Genomic DNA, 21,795 nt, shown 5'->3' with positions numbered 1-21,795 from the left:
ACGCACCATATAAATTCAGTTCAAACTTAGCCTAACATTAGCAGACTTTAAAATTCATCATAGTGAACATTTATTTATAAATTACGGAACCATTAAAAAAGGACAATTAGGGCAAAAAAAAAAGCCTGATAAAAAGGAGTGGTATTAAAAACGGGCTGACAAAAAATGGCCAATAAAAAAAAGAGTACTTCTAACACCCAAATTTCAGCACCACCCATCCCAATGCTGGTTTGATAATTTTATTGCAAAAATTATAATATATTGTAATAAGCACTCAAATAAGTAATAATTATATATAAATCTACTAAATTAACTAAAATATTATCATTAATACATTATTTTTCTTATATATTTCAATAGAAATATAATACTAGGTAAATTAATCATACTTTTCTACAATAAAAATAATCATTTGAAATTTGGTGCAATAAATTGTTATTTTATAAAAGAACATACTGTTGTGAAAATAGCTTTGGCAAGATTATGATATAAATTTGCAATTGTATTTAAATACCAAAGGCTCTAAAACCACATAGTGGTAATATTATTTTTGAAAGGATAACCCAGTGTTAAAAATATCTATTGTTTTAAAAAATAAAATATAAACCTTTGTAACATTGATAATAATACTTCTTTTTTAACGGCGGTGAAGAAGAACAATTTTCCCCAAATAAGTCTCTTTTTTAAAGAGTGGTATAATAATAAAGAAAGACTTTTTTGTAATGTTGTTAGAGATAAAGAATTTCACTGATTTTCAATGACGTACCATAATTAACTGGTAACTATTGCAATAAAAATAATATTTCCCTACATAAAATTGATTGTTCTTTTGAGTTATATAATTTTCATTTTTTTAAATTTACAAAAAAAAGAGTACATTGTCATTCTGTGATTTTCCTATTTAATATCATTACGAAAAAGTAGCACCGTAACGTTTTTGAACACTTGTTCTGCTTCACCGATATTGAAAAAAAAAAGGTGTGGTTATTAACAGTATAAAAGTTTATACTTGATAAAACAAAAGAAAAGTTAACACACAGCTACTCTTTTACAAAGCACCTAGACATAATCACATCTATAGTATACAGTACAGCTATGTGTAATTATTGCTTATTTTTCTTAGCCAAGAATGAATAATAGAATCTGTTTTGTTAATTAAATTGATTTTTATAAAAAAAATGTATAAACAAATTAGGCAAAATTGTCAATGTTAGCACCTGATGGCTTTGTCTACACTATCAAAAAAAGTGTGATTTTCCCAAATATGGTAGTGATATGACATCATCATGTCCATATATGGGTACATCATATTTTATTGTCACATAAAGTTTGATAGTGTAGACAGAGCGACTTTTATCTTCTTACCAAAATATCAAGTCATTTATTTATTCATTTAATATAGGGAAAGTAGAGAAATGTAATATAATTGATTCAAATTCTTCATCAATAATTAATAAAAATATACCTTTTTTTAGAAAAGATAGATAATTTCAACAATGTATGATAATTTTAATTTAACTTTGATAATATTAGTTAAAATTGTCATAAAATATTTGTTTCTTAAAAATGTAATTTTCAAAAATTGGAAAAATAAAAAATAAAAATGAGAAGATAAATTATTTGGTGAATTTTCTTTGGAATGTTTTAAAGATTTCAACAAGTTGACCGCTGGATACCTGAAGATTCTCTAACTTTTTGACCGCTGCCTTGACCTCGGTTTCAAGAGTATCTGGTACGTCTTTCAAAATAATTTCATGGAACTTTTCGAAGAAACTCAGAAGGTTTAATTTGGAATTTCTACCATGGCACATCGATGATGAACATTGAACACCTAAAAAGAGAGAGAGAGATGACAAAGAGTGACAATTGATGTTTAAGTGCATGGTTGGTTCAAGACATGCAGAGAGTTCAGTATTATTGACACCTTTCTAGGAAAACCTTCTATCTTCACAGACATTCAGATGTTAAAACTACTATACCTTCAAAATTGTATTTATTTTTTATTTTAATCTGGTGGCCATGAATTAAAGTTTGTCTGCAAACTTATTTTGGCCTCCCTCTTCACACTTTCCTTTTTACACTAGTGTAATTTTGTTTTTTAGCACATCCATATTCTTTTTAAACCATAGAGGTATTATTAAACTGCTAGAGAGTCAACTTATGCAGAATGATGCAAATAGAACATAAAAAATGGCCGCTGTATATCTGTTAAAAAGAATTATTTAGTTTAAAAAATACCACATTTCTAGAATTATATTTAATATTCTATTGGATGTTAATGTCAATATTAAAGAAATAATTTCTTAATAAAATCTAAAATGTTTACATACAAATACGTTCTCATACTTATATGTTCAATTCAACATGCTGCAACGTCAAAGTGGGTGCAGCGTCAAATTTTAATATCAGATTGACTGATGTTATAGTTTTTGAGCTGTGATTGTGTACTGTAGAAGCTGACTCTCTAATAGTTCAGTATTATATTTCAAATTTAAACCTTTCAATGTTTCAAACAGGAACAACAAGTCGGAATTTAAAATAAAGAGTCTAAAGTTATTGACTTGCCTCCTAAAACAACACTCCCTTATTATGTATTAGCAATATAAATAAGAATGTGAAAGCTAAAGAAAAAAAACCGAAACTGAAAGTCCACTAATCAAACAATACCTACTTCAAGCAAGAAAAAATTGACATTAATAATTTCACCATCTACAAACAAAAGCAGTATATTGAAATATCTTAATTGAAATATTTTATTTATACTGGGCGACCTCTTCAGTCAAAGACTGGTCTCCCAGAGGGCCCAGTTATGATCAGTGGCTGTGATGTACTAATACACCGGGGTAACCTCCTACTTGTCTCTGGACCTACGGTTTATAGTCCTTATGTGAGAAGACTCGTTCTACCACCAGAACCATGGAGTGAGTGAGCCTCGAACCCCTGACGATGTTATGGTTACGTAATTACGGTTCCACTGTCTTAACCGCTCACTTACATACATACCTAAGTTTCTATTTCCAAAGTGACAATGGGAATCTTGAGTACAGTTGGTTTCTTCTGGAGCTATGTCATCCAAGTCTGCTAGTTTCATGGTGCCATTCACTATCACCATCTGGCTTATCTTAAAATCGGCCAATAGGAATGAGCCAATAGAAGACGTCTCTAGATGATGTAACAATGTTAACACATCTATGCTGAACTGTTAAGAAACGAATAATAATAATTTAATAATAATTTATTTGGAAGCTACACTTTTGAAACAGTGGCACACTTCTTGAATGAAGGTGTGTTCAGAGTAAAATAAAAGTTAAAGAGAAAAAAAAAAATTGAGTATATTCTGTACTGTAATGTATATTTAAATGTTTTTAAGTGAATTATGTATGTTTTAAGTATTGATGTGGCACGCCTACTGTAGCAACACACCTATTTTGCCACTCCTTGGAAAAGGAGTTTGTTTAATGCTGTTTTTAAATAAAATAAAAATAAACATTACTATAATACTGTATAATTGTATTGTTTTTATTTTGATTTTATTGTTTTTCTACCTCCTTTTTTCCATTTTTTGAGGTTTGAAATGATAATAATGAAAGTCAAACACGTCAAGTCTCACGCACTTGGTGCGAGGATCAAGTTTTTGCCCCAACCTCAGGCTCTCACCTAAAATCTCGCGATTTTTCACCAACTTCAAGCTCTCAACTAAAATCTCATGCTTTTCACTAACCTCAACCTCTCACCTAAAATCTAAAGCTTTTTCAACCAACTTTTAAAACAATACTTCAAAATTCAGCAGCAAACCTCAAAATGTACATTATATATTGATATTGATGGATAGTATTGATGAACAGTTTTCAGCATCAGAATAAAGAAATCTAAAAACATAAAAAACTGTGTACCTGTATTCGCTGTGACCATGGCATATTCATGACCTTTCTCTTGCTTAGCCTGTCGCCAATCTCAACAACAGACACTATACTGTGATCATCGCCAAATATTGATTCATCTTGAAGAATGCAATACCCAAGAATCTGAAGAAAAAAAAAATCCAACCAAAAGTAATTAAAAATACACAGTACTGTAACTCTATCAACTTCCTAAACTTTTATCATATGTAAAAAATATATACCGTATAAGTCCCAGGGGGCATAGATATAAATTTGGTGAAAATTAGGTGTACGAGGTACTCTGATTGCATATTAACCATAGAATTAACCAAAATTTTGTGTTAAGCTCTCTACACTATCAAACTGTGCGACAACAAAATATGATGTGCCCATGGACATGATGATGTCATATCACTACCATATTTGGGCATATCACTACTGTACCATATTTGGGCATATCACTACCATATTTTGGTACATTACACTTTTTGTGTAGACAGAGCTTTACTGTAGAGGTGAAAAGGATCAACAATCGTTGACCTAAGAAGGAATAAGTTACAGAATGTCATGTTATTGTGTGCATGTTGAGATGTTCATTCTCACTATATTGCCTGTCACAATTTTGGCGGTTTGTAGGTCTTATTGCAAATTAAAAGCTCTTGTATCTCTTTGCGACATACCTTGATTATGTTAGAATGTTGTAAATCCATTAGTAATGATATCTCCTTCATTAATTTGTAATTGGCAAATATATAGCACCTTCGCTGCTCCTCTCTATCTTGATTTCCTACTCTATTCATACACATCTTGATATCAGCAACAGAATGAGAGACCATCTTAATGGCAACTTCCTTACCCTGATAAGTGGCCTTCCATACCTCTTTGGTAGTACCCCTGCCGATTCGTTTCACTAAACTCATCTCAAGAACATCTTCACAGTCTAGCATCCGAGAGGCAATATTAGAAAATGAGGTATTAGCCTTTTTTGGAGGTAGCAAATGTTTTGGTAGATGGAGGCTTGTTGAATCAATGGTAAGGCTGTTTTTCGATCTATTTCGTTTTGCTTGAATGAGTTTGTGCCGAAACATAGCATGCTCAATCTTTGATTCACGCTCCTGACGACTTTTTGCCATTGGACGGGATTGACTATTTGTGTTCCATTGAATAGGGAGTAAAAGAATGGACTCAACTACGAAGAGTATGGTGAGCAGGAACAACAACATCAACAGACGCCATATGTGTTTAGTCTTCATTAATTGGTATCAGAATATTCCTTGAGATTCTAAAATAATTTAAAAATAAATGTAAGCTATATATATGGTCTATCGGCATGGTCAACCATGCATGTAAATTATTATTTTCTATTGGAAGTTGACCGACCTGTGCCGACAGGAAAAGAATTAAGGACATTGACCTTGTCGATGGGAAACAAATTTGATGCATGGACTCTTGACCATGTTGCCACAAATATTGAAAACGTTTTATTTTCATTTTTTTTCATTAATAATATTGTTTTCTGAAATCAGAATTCCAAGACTAAGAATAAGAGTCTATTCATCCTTAGTACTAGACCTAGTAGGCCTAGTGGTTTACGATGAAATCAGTCGCGTCTGAAATCGGTCGCGTTTGAAATCGGTCGCGATAAAATCAACTTCCGGTATTTTGTATGGCGCGCCGCTAGAGCTATACTTTTGATGAAATCGGTCGCGTTTGAAATCGGTCGCGCCATTTTGTATGGATCGAGCGGGATGCATGCTAGAGCGGGATATACATTTTTCGTTTATATAGATTTAATTGATATTTTTTAGGAACTAGATTATTTATGTGGATATTTTTTACTTGGTTAATAAATATTTATTATCAATCATTAAATTAATTTTTTTTTTTGTATTTCACAGGTCTCGGAGAAGGACTGTGTCTGTTCAAAATGGCCATTTCTAAACACGTTTAAATATTATATTAGGCATAATATTATATTAGGCATATAATAATTTACCTCTATTTATATGTACTGTAATTAATATATTATATAGAGAATATACGTCTGTCGTGTCTTTTATTATGCAAACAATTACGTAAAAGAGAACAATTTATTTAAAAACAATAATTTTTACAATATAGCCCGTAAAGCCAATGAGCTAGATGCTCGACGCGATTATGAGATCATGTTCATTCATTCATTCATTCTTTATTTAGCCTTTAAAATCGAAATACATTTAAAACATAGGTAACCAAATCAAGACACGTGGAAATCTAAGGAGGCAAGGATAAGCAAAAGCAATTAAAAACGCTGTAGTTACAGGCTTGCTTATCCATAATAATTCCGAATAAAGCACTTTTTCTATAATTTGACAGTATGATTTATATATAATTTATGTATATACGTCGGCGATACTATAGATTTTAATTTGAATATCTTTTATTTCTTCATTTATAATAATCATTTAATGTAAATAATTAAGTAAGTGCAACTCAGTGTCTCACATTCATATAAATATAAATGTTTAAATATCAGTGCAGATTACCTCTTTGAGAATCGTGTCCACCTTTATTATCCATACATTATTATTCTCACATCTATCATTGTAGGCCTACATCATAGCCCTACTGTAGGCCGGTAGATTGATTTATAACGGCATATTATCTAATATTTTATTAATATCCTAAAACCATACGTAATTGTTTGCATAATAAAAGACACGACAGACGTATATTCTCTATACAATATATTAATTACAGTACATATAAATAGAGGTAAATTATTATATGCCTAATATAATATTATGCCTAATAAAATATTTAAACGTGTTTAGAAATGGCCATTTTGAACAGACACAGTCCTTCTCCGAGACCTGTGAAATACAAAAAAAAAAAATTAATTTAATGATTGACAATAAATATTTATTAACCAAATAAAAAATATCCACAAAAATAATCTAGTTCCTAAAAAATATCAATTAAATCTATATAAACGAAAAATGTATATCCTGCTCTAGCATGCATCCCGCTCGATCCATACAAAATAGCGCGACCGATTTCAAACGCGACCGATTTCAAACGTGACCGATATAATCAAAAGTATAGCTCTAGCGGCGCGCCATACAAAATACCGGAAGTTGATTTTATCGCGACCGATTTCAAACGCGACCGATTTCATCTGACACCGGCCTAGTCTCTCTGCCAGCCTAGTATATATATTAGCTTGCTTACTATGACTTATGAGTTAAGAGGGCCCTACTGTCTGTACTAGGCTAGTTGGACCAAGGTAGGCATAGGAAAGGATAGTCTACTGTAGGCCTGGCCCTAGTATAGCCTATAGCTAGGCCTAGTAGTAGTAGTAGGCTAGTATATAAGATAGACTAGGCCTAGCCTAAAGTAAAGTAGGACGGCAGGCCTGCCACGTCTAGGCCTCTAGGCTAGTCTACAAGCATCTCTGTCTAGCCTAGGCTACATTACATAGAATCATGAGCAACCTTTATGGGCTGCAGTTATAGAAAACCACCAATTCTCATCCTAATTAAATCTTACATGACTCTCTGACCAGATAAGATCCTTTTTTTCTCTCCTTCTTGCTTGTAAAAGTTAATGTTGTTTAGTTTCACGCTTGATCGATTGTTGAATGAAAGATTTTTTTTGTAGAAAATCGGAGAGGGGGCGCTGTTCATAATTATAGTAAAGACAATTTTCGATTTATTAATGGTGCTAAAACTAATTTCGAAACCATCTATTTTAAATTCAATTGCACGTATGATATAACCAAAGAAGGTATGACAGTGTAAAATATCCTTGCAAATCTTATACTCTATAGTTCAATTATCTATTTATAATCACTATAACACCCAAACGACATCAAACCAGGGAGTTGTTAATCAAAATTTATTGATTCTGATAATATGAAATTAAAAAAAGAAACTAGTGACCAGCAGCTATATTCAATAATATAAATCATAAAGTGCAAATAACAAAATTTATTTTATATTGTACATTATTTTATTAGAGATTGGATATCATATGTTTGAACACAAACTGTAGGTTCAATATTTGTATTAAAAATTACAAAATTGAAAGAAAAGAAGGTCTGAGAAATTCAATCTTTTGTAAATTACACAAATGGCTTATTGGGAATACCAATTATATAAATTCATGGCTTTCTTTCATGTTGTTTCCTTATTTTCCGATTGATTTCCGTGAAACTGGTTTCATATTTACTGTATAGTTGTCTTGATATCTCAATAGTATCCCCTATAAAATAAAACCACATTATAAATAGAAAAAATATGTTTAAATTCAAATGTACAACAACGCAAGAATCAGCAGATGATAAAATACCCGCCAATACCCGCGAAATAAATAAATTGAATAGTGTATATATATAGAGAGCACCAATAACAATTTTAGTTGGCAAGAGAGTGACAATAGGGACGTACACGATGGGAAGCCACAGGACAGTGCTCATGAATAATTTATGCATGAGTTTCAACAAAGTGGGCCGAGATTAGCCTGAACTTAACCTTTGAGGACGATAAAGTTGCCATTTTCCCGTTTACGGAGAACAACTAGAAATAATGTATATATAACCTTAAATATACAGTTTAAATTACACTTAGACATGGAATTTTCAGAACTCTAAACAATGTTTGGACTTCTAATTTAATTGTTTAATGAAATAACTTCTAATTTAATTGTTTAATGAAATAACTTCTAATTTAATTGTTTAATGAAATAACATTTGAACGTTCGAATGCGAGGCCCCTAGCTAGGAAGGCTAGGCCTATGCTGTATCACCAGAGCCAAGCGATTCAGAAGGGCCCCGCGCCACGAGAGGGATCGGAAAAAGATACTGCCGGTCGTCGTCTTCGTGCAAGGGTGCGTAACAAATAAAAGGGCTATGTTGATTTTACACTCCAGCGAACACACAATATTTGTTGTCCTCCCCTAACCGTCATGTTTCGTAAAGTCCCTATTGATCAACAACGTAAACAAAATGAATTTAGACACCAACCTGTAGGAATGACTGGATAAATTGTTGTATCTTTGGTCCAAGCTTGACCTAACATTAGGCTTTGCTCATTGAATACTGTTTGGTTGAATTTACTCTTTGTCTCTACACACTTCAGTAGTGTATCTATGTACAGTTTCCATCGATCATAATAATAACTAAATAAAGATAAATGCACAATATATATATAAAAAAAATAACATACAAGGTACCAACATTTATATATTGTGCTATATATAAATCGTAAAATTATTACTGTATCAGTCCCTGATTGTATATAGCGCAATATGTAAATGTAGTAATGATTATAAAAACTCTAAAAAACACACAAATGTTCTTCCAATTACAAATTAAAATTTCAAGTTTCAACATACAGTTTTGGATTAATAAGGAAGAGAAAAACTAACAATCTATGTATACTTATTGTACTTACGATTTAAGTAAACCTCCCCATTGTTTATTTCCATAGTCCAGAATCTAAGATAAGTAGAAATAAAATAGTACAATTCTCTATAAAGTATTAAGTATTAAGTTGTTATTACACTTTTATATAATAAACACTAACACAGTAGAGAACCCAAATCAATCTTATTAGGGTACACTTTAAAACAAACGAGGGGCAACATTTTAATACCATGGCTAATGGCTGACACCCCTATTAAAGGGACACTTGTTGGGCCCTGAAGGTGTCCCCTTTCTAGAGGTTCTACTTAGTTGTATTACAGTGTACAAAATTGAAGTTTTTTAGAAAATTATGATTTTCAAGAAAATAAATATATACTTTCTTGCTATTTGAATCAGTGATGTGGGATGAACTGTGACGAAGTTGCACCTATTTAGGCCTACTAGGTAAAATGCTTTATCTGTTACTGAATAACATGTTGCAAGAAGGACATGTATACCTACCTCACCATTGGGACCCCAAAGAGTAATTTGATTTCTGGCATTGAACTCATAGAGCTTCTGTTCCTAAAAATAAAAAAGAGATTAAAAACTTAATTATCCTCATCTGTATCATCAGTTCATTTTGCTAATTCAGCTAATAAAACAGAGCCTTCTTAAGAACCAGTCATTCATTCTTATCGAGAAGCTTAGCTACAGGGGTTTAGCTACCTTTCTTGAAATGTTATATTTGTTGCATTTTTATTTTAACCTTTGATGTCGTACTGTTTGTATTATTATTATTTATTCAGGCAAAAGATACATTTTACAAAATATAATACAAATCAACAAATTAAACAAACACGACGCAAGAAGAAAATATAAAATCATAGTCACTAGCTGCCAGGAAAGCACAAAAGCAGCCTAAGCCACTGTCACCAATTAGGTGTGTACCTCTAACCAATGACTACTAAATAAGTAATACAAAAAGTATTGTACCCATTTTATAATACTTTACATATATATGTGACAAGCAAGACAATTTTTTAGCCTAGGTATAGGAATCCTCTACTCTTTCGCTTAACTTATTTTTTTTTATTATTGCCTACTAATGTCATTGATTACCTCGGCATTAGCAGCGAGCAGCTTGGCTGCAACAAGCCATTTTCCTAGCAACCAATCCTCATGAGAAGATAGTATTCTATCCATGTCCAACAGCAACTCAAGTAAAATATCACCATAAGTACTAGATTCAAGAATTATTGAAAAAAATTGGATTTTGCCTTGTAAATGACATATAAAGTAATTATTTAACAGATGCTAGATAGTTATTAATATAGCATAAAAATAAATACAAATAATAATAATAATTAAAACACATAAAATAAAAAATAATTAATCTTCAAATTAAAAATGATAAACTGAATGTATTTTATTTTTTATTTACATGAATTTAAAGAAAATACAGTGCGATATATTAAATATACTTGTTAAATAAATAAAAAATTAAAATTAAAATAAAAGTGTATAGCATGGTAACGTAGATCTCGAGTACACCAGCAGTGAAGTCAACTGATACTAAAGTTGAGAAAGTTTATTTTATTTACAATCAACTTTGGTGGAGCTCCAAATGTAGAGCAATAAAGGGAGGTGGACTGCTGGAAGACAGGTCATATAAATTTTTGGTTTCATCTCCAAATTTCGGTTTCATCTCAAAGGAAAAGTTCAGACAATATCAAAGAAAAACTCACTTAATAGCTGTGTAATTGTTTGTTTTATATCCATTCATAATGTTAGTGTAAACATGATATGCAACATCCTGAAGAACCTGTCTTGTGACATCAACAACATCATACCTTAAAAATAGACACAAAACAGGTTTAAAAGCCAACAATTTACAGATATGATCTCATTTGGGATACCTATTTCTATGCTTCTAAGATTTAATAAGGGTATAAAACAATAATAATTTCATTTATTTCAGGGCTATAGTAAAAATTTAAGAACAGGTAAGACAACGATGTAGCTACTGTATGCAGAGGAGTTCAAGCACATTTGTGATTTTTAATATGGAAGATCTGAAATAATTTTAACAATTGAAAATTGCATGCTGGCTACAACACTGATTTTGTGAAGCACAACATAAAAAATGTATTTGTTCATAACAAATTATATATAATAGTACAAGATATAAATATAAAATCCAAGGTATAAAAAAAAATTGCACATATGATAAGGAGTAGTAAAGCCCTGTCTACATTATGAAACTAATTTGACAAAAAACCTGTGATGTGCCCAAATATCATAGTGTCTGCTTAAATATGGTTGTGATATGATATCATCATGTCCATATATGGGCATCTCACATTTTTTTGTCACATAAAGTTTGATAGTGTAGGCAGAACTTAATATAGTAAAAATCAATCAATTTAAGTTAATCTTTTATCATAGTATGGGCCGAGGATCACCTTTTGTTTCAACCAATTTCATAAAGATCAAGCAAATATTGTATTAATTGAATTGATTATACTGACCTGAATAATCTAGATAGTTTTACTTTGTCTACAGCGTTGAGGAAAGACTTCCAACTTGCTACTACATCACTTTCATTATACCAAATCTACAAAGGAAAACAAAATAAAAATCATTACTGTACTCAAATTCTTTTGGTTTATTGTGATAATAAAGGAAATATTCTGTTAACAGCTACTTTTTCTGTAATGGTGGATTGACAACAATTGCAAAACATCCTAACTAGCCTGAAATTATACATAGGCAAGTTAAACCTTAATGGTTAGGGTACAAGTAATGAAAAGTAAATACAAGTTGGGCATTATGTTCAAGAGTTTTTTGTTTATTCTCGAGAAGGATGCTTTAGTCAGATACTAAATTTCAGAAAAAAACAATGTAACATTTATTTAGTTAATTTTTCTCTTCATTATACTGTACTATTTTTTGGGCTTGACCTGCTAATACTGAATACTAAATACTGAATAATGGGATTAAATTTGAAAAATATGGTTTTATCATGCTTTGCTTTATCATTCATGTTCAGAGAGTGATGACGTTTTGTCCACAAAGATTCAGAAATGTATACAATAAAACCTTACTTGGTATGACATGTCTTTGGTAGGCCGTTTGACAACTATGGCTGCGCAGTGATCCTCATGGGCATCTGTGCAGTTGTAGACAGACCTAGCAAGTAGCAAAAGAGCATGGCTTGCTGCCTCAGATCCATAGCGCCGTAATGAATAATTTTTAATCCTGCAAATTAATGAAACTGTTCATTTATAAAAATAAAATATTAATAAAAACTTACTGAGAAAAAAAGTATAAAATGGTTTATAAGTTATTTAAACTTTACTCATGTCCGAGAGCAAATGCCAAAATGGCACTGAACAAGTGCTCAAATTTGTCAGTCAACTAGCGCATGTGCATATCATATAAATGAGGTCATAGGGTAGCAGTCGACATGAAAATCTAATAACAACTATGGTGGACTTCACAGCATATAGGTCACGACATTGATCTTCCAAGAAATTTAGCAATATAGTTGCTAAAATAATATTTTTCAAATCACTTTAAAACCACATTTCAGAAATTGTGTATTTGAATATAAATGAATGTTTTAATAACGAAATAGCCAATTAGGTCTATCTCTTAGAATTTGGAAACTTATGATGTTTTAAAATCAATTGTATACAAATGCATTAAAATACCATTTTTGGATATCTACGGATTCTTTCCTCCACATCAGGTCACTCATGAAATCATAAATAATGTAGTTTTGATCAATTCCTTCTGGTGATAAACCGGTGCCAATCATACTACTATTCTTATATTTCATGGCATTAAATGGGCCCTATAATTAAAACAAATATGGATATTGATATCCTTAAATTCATAAAATGGTACAAAAATAGGTAGAGTAGAGGGCCTGTCACCACACTCCTCACCTTTTTAAAGGGTAAAAGTTGTAAAGGGAAAGGGGCTTCAACAAATTTGTATTTTTTGTGGGGTCTTCCTCTCTCAAGCTGGATTCAATGATAATGATGACCTATCAATTGTAACAGGTTCATATTGGTCATATAGCTTGCATTTTTGTGTACACTTATACACTTTTTTTATATTTGCAAAAAGTAAGAACTTGTAACAAGGTTTGCATAGTGTGAAAATCTCCTGAGATTTCACATGGGACTCCTGTGAAATCTTGGGAGAAAAACACACCGGCAAGTGCAAGGCATGTCTTTTTTTGTTCCGAGATGTCTGCTCGTGTGTCTATTGCCCTGGTATTAAACTAACCAATCATAATAATCAAGTATCGCGCAACTATGCTTTCTTCCGAGATTGTTCGCGTATGCGTGTATGAAAACATGTAATAAATCGTGAGATCAAACCTGGTTACAACTTGTTACAATTTATGAAGATGTGAAAAGGGTATTAAACATCCAATACCTGATTAACAGCATCTAGCATGCCATACATGCCATGGTTACCTCCAAAGTTATGCAGCATAGACCAGATGAAGGGCTGACCAAAGAATGAGCTGGTTCTGTTGTACACTGGCTGGCTCTCTGCTTGAAGATCAAGTAAAATAATCTTACCCTATAAATAAATAATACATTTTAATTTTCTACCCACATCTGCAGTATTTTATTTGCTACTGTATAATAATCACACAAAATAAACCAGTACAATTCATAATTTCGAAGTGTAAAACGTTCTGTAAAACTGTGGAATATTGCTTGATGAGCAGACAAAATCTTTACTCTTTATTTTGTCAGTACAATGTAACAACATTTTGTCAGTTTCTGAAAGGTACAATGTAACAACCTTATCACTTTAAGGGGCGGGTGGGTGAGGGGGAGGGGGGGATTGGTTGTAAATATTCTAAAGGTACTTCAATATCTTATGGTAACATAATAATGGTATGGAACTTCAAATTTTATTGCAATTTTACATATTTAGTTTTTTTATAATTTTCTCATTATAATTTTGCGATGTATGTATTGTACTAATATCTTGCCAATTTTTTTTACAAATATTTGATGAATATAATCTAATGTCTACATCTAATTTACTACTGAAAAAAGATGTAAACATATAATAGGGATAATAGCCTTTTCCCAAAACCTTACCTTTGGTACACCACCAAGAAAGGCTTTAATCGCTTCATGAGTCCAGAATGTTCCTTTAGTAAATAACCATGCCTGCATCAACCACACACCCTCAGAATCAGCTGCTGCTATCGTATCATAAACACCATGGCTAGCTGCAGAAAGATAATCTGGGTCACTGAAATCAAAATTGATATAAATAAATAAAATAAAATATACAGTATTTAACAATTCATAGTGTTTTTCTAATGTGAAAAAACCAAAACATAAAAAATTGGTTTTTAACGACAATTCGGCAAGAAATTTCCCATAAAAGGATTTTCCTTAATAAGTGGTATTTACAATAGATACAAGTATATTTAAATTCTAAGGACTTTCCATTAAAATAGAAAGTTATGAGATATAAGTATGAAGTAATATATAAGTGTGAATGGGGAATATGGCTTAAAATGCTTAAAGATGTATTGTCCCTGTGAAAAAATAGTTATTAACACAATTGTTGTTGAATATGCCATTTTAATGTAACATAATAGTTATCCACTTTGACAAAAAATTGAATCGAAAAAAAAAATGTATATACCTGAAAAAACAGTAATTTAAAGCAAAAAATGGTTACATTGGCTGCCAGACAATGGTTTTTGGTTGAATTTACCTATTTATTTTGTCATTTTATAAGTGAAAACATTATTATTTTTGTTTTTTTCTATGGAAGTGATTAACTTGATTACAACTAAAAAATAACATATTCAAAGTCTGATTTAATTAATCTTCATTTTTCATGTTTTTGGGTGACAATACATCTTTAAGAAAACCACATGTATTGGGCCAGTGACTTTTTTGGGGAGGTTACTTTAGAAAACTATATTAATTGGTACTTAAGTTTTTAATACAGAAGGTTATTTCATTAATCCTTTTGGGAATATTTTAAGCTTCAATCTATTAAGTTTATGAATTAATTCAGTAAGAATAATTTCCTGTTTAGTCTGAAGCATTCTTGGAACTTCAACCATGAAACACACTATCACAATTATAATAAAATCAGCTTGTACATAATACTCGGTAGGGAATAATAATAATTTAATAATAATATTAACTTTAAATTATGAGAATTGTAAAAAAAATGAGAAAATTATGTGATCTACAAGCTTGCCAGAGAGCCAATTATTCCTTGACTCTTTTTTAAATGCTGAATTTTAAATGCCCAGATAGATGCACAGTATATATATTTATGTGTAGGTGTAATTCTTGTTGTGTGAAAAAATAATTATTAGTGCTGCAGCAGTTTAGGCAATAAAGTAGAGCCCCTATTAAGGGGACACCTTCCCTTAAATAGGGTTGGCCATAGTGTTGAAATATATATCCCCTCGTTCATTTCACATGAAAGTATCCCCTAAATAGGGGTGTCCCTTAAATAGGGGTTGACCATAGTGTTGAAATATATATCCCCTCGTTCATTTCACATGAAAGTATCCCCTTAATAGGGGTGTCCCTTAAATAGGGGTTGACCATAGTGTTGAAATATATATCCCCTCGTTCATTTCACATGAAAGCGTCCCCTAAATAGGGGTGTCCCTTAAATAGGGGTTGGCCATAGTGTTGAAATATATATCCCCTTTTTCATTTCACATGAAAGTGTCCCCTAAATAGGGGTGTCCCTTAAATAGGGGTTGGCCATAGTGTTGAAATATATATCCCCTTTTTCATTTCACATGAAAGTATCCCCTTAATAGGGGTGTCCCTTAAATAGGGGTTGGCCATAGTGTTGAAATATATATCCCCTCGTTCATTTCACATGAAAGTATCCCCTTAATAGGGGTGTCCCTTAAATAGGGGTTGACCATAGTGTTGAAATATATATCCCCTCGTTCATTTCACATGAAAGCGTCCCCTAAATAGGGGTGTCCCTTAAATAGGGGTTGGCCATAGTGTTGAAATATATATCCCCTTTTTCATTTCACATGAAAGTGTCCCCTAAATAAGGGTGTCCCTTAAATAGGGGTTGGCCATAGTGTTGAAATATATATCCCCTTTTCATTTCACATGAAAGTATCCCCTTAATAGGGGTGTACCTTAAATAGGGGTTGGCCATAGTGTTGAAATATATATCCCCTCGTTCATTTCACATGAAAGTATCCCCTTAATAGGGGTGTCCCTTAAATAGGGGTTGGCCATAGTGTTGAAATATATATCCCCTCGTTCATTTCACATGAAAGTATCCCCTTAATAGGGGTGTCCCAAAGGAGGGGTTCTACTGTAATTATAATACCCTTACGATGACGTCATTATTTCATGTGTCGCCATTAAAACATTATAATACCTTGATGATGGAGTCATTTCATTGAACAAGTCGCCATTATAAACATGGTCAGTTCCATTATATTCTTCAATCATCTATAACAAAGATTTGTTTTTTTTTTCAACATAACATTAAAAATAAACATTTAAAATCTCAACATACATAAGTTCAACTTTAGTTTCAAAAGTTTTTCAGAAATTATGTCAATAATATAAAACTCACACCAAGACAAAGAAATGTATCAAAAACTATATTATGTTAAACTTACTTCTTTAATAAAAGCAGTACCAATTTGCTTAAACAATGGGTCCTGGGAATCAAGTAAGTATGTGCTGAAATAATTAAAACATGAAAATTAATTTTACCTTTAAACAAAATTGTTTCATTCTATACAGAAATGTAATACTGTACAGGGGTAATAATTCATGAGTTATTGTATATCTAGTGTACTAATTAATTTTGTGCAATAACTTTTTCAAGTAAATTTTAATGTTCATGTATGTACCGTATATCCTCAGGTAAAATCCCACTTCGGGTTTAGTCCCACCTCCTCCTCTGATTTCACAAACAGGCATATCCCCATGTATAGTCCCAGTATTAACCTTTGGTCTGGATGTAGGCCTTTCTCTAGGCAGTTCAGATGAGTTTTTACAAGAAATGCTTACCAATCATTTTTTTCCTTAACCAGGGTTTCCCCGGGTATAGTCCCCCACCAAAGTCAGCCCAATTTTATGTTCTATGTGGGTGAGATAATACCAGAGGATATACGATATTATATACTTTTGTTGTTGTTCTTCTTGAACGAAAACAAAATCAAAATCTGTTCTGAAAGTAGTTGGAGTTTTATATAATTTATGGTGATACTATAGTTGGTGTAAACATGACTTTCCTCAGAAATCCACTTTAATTATGTTGAATGTTTAATTTTATGTAATGTTTTGCTGAAAGGAAAAAAATAAAAATATTTTAATTACCAGCAGTAAGGGTCACTAAAGTGGCCCCAATTTCTTAATCTTGTAACAGAAGCGTTTGGGAATAATCTGAAATAAAATAATAATTAATTGGTGCTTAAATATACTGGAAAGTTTAATTTAATAATGCAATATTCAGGTTTATATAACACATAAATAAAATCCTGTCATTTGATTGGCTGATTGTGGGTCACATGGCGTGCAACAGTATGTATGATGAAAAGCTATAAATTAAATACAAATATAACCTTTCATCATTCACGTCATGCCTTTATTTGTACCACGCCACACATAAACATTCATTAAGCTCTGTCTAAACTATCAAACTTTATGTGACAAAAACAATGTGATCCAATATTTGGACATGATAATGTCATATCACTACCATATTTGGGAATATCACTACCATATTTGGGCACATCACACTTTTTTTGGGCAAACTAGTTTGATAGTGTAGACAGAGCTTTATTTGTATACTAGTGTACCTTGATTTTCCTTTTATGATATTAGAAAAGTTTGGACGTACCTTGTGATTGCGTTTGGTATATGTCCGGCAAAAGTAGGCAAAACTGGCATCATGCCAAGAGAACGCATTCGTTTCAGAATCCTATGTTGAAGGTCAAGTTGAAATGTGTGCCAATGTGATGATAAAGGTCCACCCCAAGCATTTATGTTGCCCATTCTACTCCTGGGTGAAATAAATATCATTACTATTTCAGGCACTTACATACAGTACTTTATCATCATAGTAGTAGTAGTACTGTACTTAGGATTTCAGGATCAGATGTAACAAGAGTTCATAACATTTTCAGATTTAATTATTCATTACCATGCTAAAAATGCTGGCCCAGCAAAATGCTCATCTAGGTCTTGCTGAGTTAAGCCCATTTTTAGATAGACTCGTTGCCAGATGCTCTCCTGTGCCGTGAATGCCAACGGTAGGTTGATACCATTCAGGGCCATCCAATCTATGTGCTGTTCCCATCTTGTCCAGTTCCAGAACACAAACGAATAACTGACAGTACAAACGTTTTGATAATAGCGTACCCTAGGTTTATAAATGAAAAGCAAAAATCATATTCTATTAAATGACATTAAATTAATGCAGTGCAGATTCTAGCAAAAGCTGCAAGAACAACAAAATATTAATCATAATTATGGTTAACTGTTTCATTACGATTTTATGGGTTTATGGTTTTGTTTTTCAAAATGACAAATAGTGTGTGTACTGTATCCGTATGTACTTTGAATTTTCCAGCCTTAAATTTTGAATAATAATAATATCCTGGATTTATATAGCGCCTAATGCTGTGAAACCTCTAAGCGCTGAACATTATTATCCTGGTCATTTTTTCACCTCCCATAATGCAACTACTGTAGTAAAAAGTTGTGTCTTGATCTAACCGGGTTCCCATTTATACACCTGGGTGGAGAGAGGCAAACATAAGTAAAGTATCTTTCCTAAGGATAAAAGCAATACGGCGAGAGTTGGATTCGGACCTGAATCTCACGATCAGTAGTTGAACGTCCAACACACTGCGCCATTTTTCTTACGTCTGCCTCTCTCCAGCAAGGTGTAAATGGGTTACTTGTAGTTAAAATAGGCTTAATTAGCCTATAAAATATGCATAATAACATTTAATCACATTTACATATTTCAAACACAATTGCGCTGATTATTAACAGCATAATTATAGGAGCTGTCCATACATGTATATAATATTGAAATAAATTATCTATCATCATTTTTTTTTGCGGTGTAATTGATTTTTCATCTACTGTATATTTATTTTTGTGAGCTATCAATTGTCAATGAATTTCATAAAGCTATAAAACTAAAAGGCATTGCAGCAAAATTTACATACTGATTTGGGCTTGTTATTAAGACTTCTGGACTGACAACTGGAAGAGGTGAAGGGAGATCTAGTTGACTCCCCTGCCATGAGATGTGACAATTACAGTAGTGTTTTAAATAGTGATGGAATCCCCAAACGACTGCTACACCTGATGTACCAGTGATATAAACTATCTTGCCATCAGAAGAAAACTGCAATAAAAAAGTGGTAATAATATTATAACAAATTAAAACATATTGGTATCTGTATTAAATCAAATGCTGGGCTTTAAATCTAGCTCACAGAGTGACATCTTTAAATATATATTACTCATCAATTTTCAGTTGTAGAAGGGAAGAGAAAAAGAGGACGTGGATTAAATTTTTTTTCTCTTTCGTGGGTTTAGCCCACTTTTATTCAGTATTCCATTCCATGACAAAGACATAGAAAGATTAAATTAAAAAAAAGTGCTAAAAAAAATTTGTTTATAATATATATGTACTATAATATGGTTAAAAGAGATATCTTTTAAAAAAATAACATAATTGGTTATATTGGCACATACCCTCTTATAAAATTTGGCCAACGTATTGAAGCGTTGTTTTTTTTTCATCTTTCTGTTTTATAGGTAAAATACAATATGTATTAAAAAAGTTACATCAGTATTCTTTTTAATTTTTCTCAATATACAAGAAAAGGAAAGAAAGAGAAAAGAAAAACGAGTTTTCGTTTCGATTTATGAAATGTGATTCATTAATTTCTCTTTTACTTTAGCCCATGGATTGAATTTAGTGGAATTCAAGCAAGATGGCGGCCGAACTTGGAACTCATCAATTTATGTTTACTACTGTGTAAATTGTGCTTCTATGAAAGACCCTTTCATAATGACATTGCAAGAACAATCACCTGTTGATGTCAGATCTTATGACAGAAGAGTCTTTTACCTTGTAAGTTGTGAGGTGAGACGGGCCAATGTCAGGATTGACAGAGACTTTAAACTGTGCTGCAGTGTTTGGTGGAAGGATTCTTAAAATGACATCGTATGCAGCTGATGTTTGTACATTAATTGCAGTTTTACTTTTAAAATGTATTGTTTCAAATGAATTTCCTTGAAAATAGAAATAAAAATACTTTATTGAATGTTGAAGTTCTTAATTAAAAAAATAAATTACTACTATGATCTGAGTACATATTTGGATTGACTTAAATACTTACCATTTTCCGCATTTAAAATTACAAAGACCAGCAGAAAGCACAATTTACCTCGCAGTTGATGCATTATTTATAGTTAGACTAGATGATTCATAGTGCGTGAATGTTAAAATGTATGCCTTTTAGACCTACTACTAGTAGTAGATGTTGTACGCAGACGTAGCCTCTTATCTAGGACTGTTCCTAGTTAGCTGGTATTATCTAAACAAATACAAAAAGAAACGTTTAAATAAATAGGTAGGACTAACTTAATTGAATTACTAGCCTACTATACTAACTAGGCTACTATCTAGTAGGACTAGGCCTAGCCTAAATTTAAAAAAGGTAGGTATTCATTTGTAAGGGGAAAATAGGCTTTTATTACCCTATTAATATTTAATCACATTTACATATTATTTAAATGAACAAAAAAGAAAAACTTGGGTGTGATGTGGTAGTGCCTAGGCCAGATTCATATTGAAGCTCTCCTGGCAGGCCAGCAGGGTCCGGGAGGGAGGACTAGCTAGGCCTAGGCCTAGGCCTCTCTAGCTAGGACTATTATAGGCCTGGCCTAGACCAACTAAACAGGTATCATTTATGGTTATGGTTAGTTTAGTTTCAACCGTAAGCATTTTTCAATTGAACAGTTATCAGGAAAATAGGAATTAAACGCACGTTACTTATTACGTATAATTATTAGTTTTTAGGGTTTTCCTTGTTGATGTCCACTACACGTTTTGTTTGTTTTTATTATGTCGGTATGGAACGCCATAACGGCATTCCACTGATGATTGATTTTCATAAATGACTACAACGCCCACTACGGTAATGTACAGTACTGTATAATGCATTTTAAAGTAGCAACAATCTTATTAGCATTTTTAACTTTTTAAACACAATGTAATTTATCAAAGAGAAATCACTTTATACTGGATACTGTAATTACACAGACTAACACTAACCCGGATAAATGATATATTTACTGCTGTACCTAAAATTTGATTATTAGGAGAATGAATAAATAGGAAATCATTTTGCAATTTCAGACAGCAACCCGGATTGTGTAATGGATGGTTCTAATTTAAAGTCCTGGACGTACGAGTTTAATTGATTATAATTTACCG

At 32.0% G+C, this 21,795-nt stretch overlaps 2 protein-coding genes across 4 annotated transcripts; both read right to left on the bottom strand.

Moving 5' to 3' along the window:
- Positions 1-638: 638 nt before the first annotated feature.
- LOC144844972 (extracellular tyrosine-protein kinase PKDCC-like) lies at positions 639-7,496 on the bottom strand. Its single transcript, XM_078702088.1, has 5 exons — positions 7,410-7,496; positions 4,562-5,163; positions 3,894-4,025; positions 3,004-3,199; positions 639-1,831 (listed from the first exon to the last, which is right to left on the bottom strand). Exons 2-5 carry the CDS (start codon positions 5,132-5,134, stop codon positions 1,617-1,619), a joined length of 1,116 nt encoding a protein of 371 aa, XP_078558214.1. The 5' UTR covers positions 5,135-5,163; positions 7,410-7,496; the 3' UTR covers positions 639-1,616.
- A 290-nt stretch (positions 7,497-7,786) lies between these two features.
- LOC144844328 (alpha-N-acetylglucosaminidase-like) lies at positions 7,787-21,429 on the bottom strand. 3 transcript variants are annotated; one of them, XM_078701182.1, is made up of 20 exons: positions 21,347-21,429; positions 20,696-20,893; positions 20,425-20,588; positions 19,511-19,692; positions 18,475-18,693; positions 18,172-18,333; positions 17,649-17,714; positions 16,943-17,006; positions 16,696-16,769; positions 14,400-14,556; positions 13,717-13,866; positions 12,981-13,123; positions 12,372-12,525; positions 11,796-11,881; positions 11,013-11,117; positions 10,387-10,507; positions 9,787-9,849; positions 9,314-9,357; positions 8,884-9,038; positions 7,787-8,123 (listed from the first exon to the last, which is right to left on the bottom strand). In XM_078701182.1, the coding sequence occupies exons 2-20, from the start codon at positions 20,757-20,759 to the stop codon at positions 8,023-8,025; spliced, it is 2,274 nt and encodes a 757-aa protein (XP_078557308.1). In that variant the 5' UTR covers positions 20,760-20,893; positions 21,347-21,429; the 3' UTR covers positions 7,787-8,022. The 3 variants fall into 3 exon arrangements, with proteins under 3 accessions (XP_078557308.1, XP_078557309.1, XP_078557310.1); XM_078701183.1 differs by having other exon boundaries at positions 21,352-21,410; XM_078701184.1 differs by having other exon boundaries at positions 21,359-21,400.
- Positions 21,430-21,795: the final 366 nt, after the last annotated feature.

Source organism: Antedon bifida, chromosome 6 (genome assembly GCF_963402885.1).
Source record: "Antedon bifida chromosome 6, ecAntBifi1.1, whole genome shotgun sequence".
Taxonomy (NCBI): Eukaryota; Metazoa; Echinodermata; class Crinoidea; order Comatulida; family Antedonidae; genus Antedon; species Antedon bifida.
Note: the sequence above shows the minus strand (reverse complement) of the source record. Positions and strands in the feature narration are given on the sequence as shown.

What these genes read in the sequence shown, in the direction of transcription:
- LOC144844972 (XM_078702088.1), bottom strand. Translation starts at nt 5,134, where the DNA reads ATGAAGACTAAACACATATGGCGTCTGTTGATGTTGTTGTTCCTGCTC. An exon ending in CATGGTCACAGCGAATACAG is followed by an intron (nt 3,200 to 3,893) that starts GTACACAGTTTT and finishes GTTTCTTAACAG; the next exon opens with TTCAGCATAGATGTGTTAAC. An exon ending in CTTTGGAAATAGAAACTTAG is followed by an intron (nt 1,832 to 3,003) that starts GTATGTATGTAA and finishes CTCTCTTTTTAG; the next exon opens with GTGTTCAATGTTCATCATCG.
- LOC144844328 (XM_078701182.1), bottom strand. Translation starts at nt 20,759, where the DNA reads ATGCATCAACTGCGAGGTAAATTGTGCTTTCTGCTGGTCTTTGTAATT. An exon ending in TTCTTGGTGGTGTACCAAAG is followed by an intron (nt 13,867 to 14,399) that starts GTAAGGTTTTGG and finishes ATTTATTTATAG; the next exon opens with GGTAAGATTATTTTACTTGA. An exon ending in AACAATTACACAGCTATTAA is followed by an intron (nt 10,508 to 11,012) that starts GTGAGTTTTTCT and finishes TCTTGAATCTAG; the next exon opens with TACTTATGGTGATATTTTAC.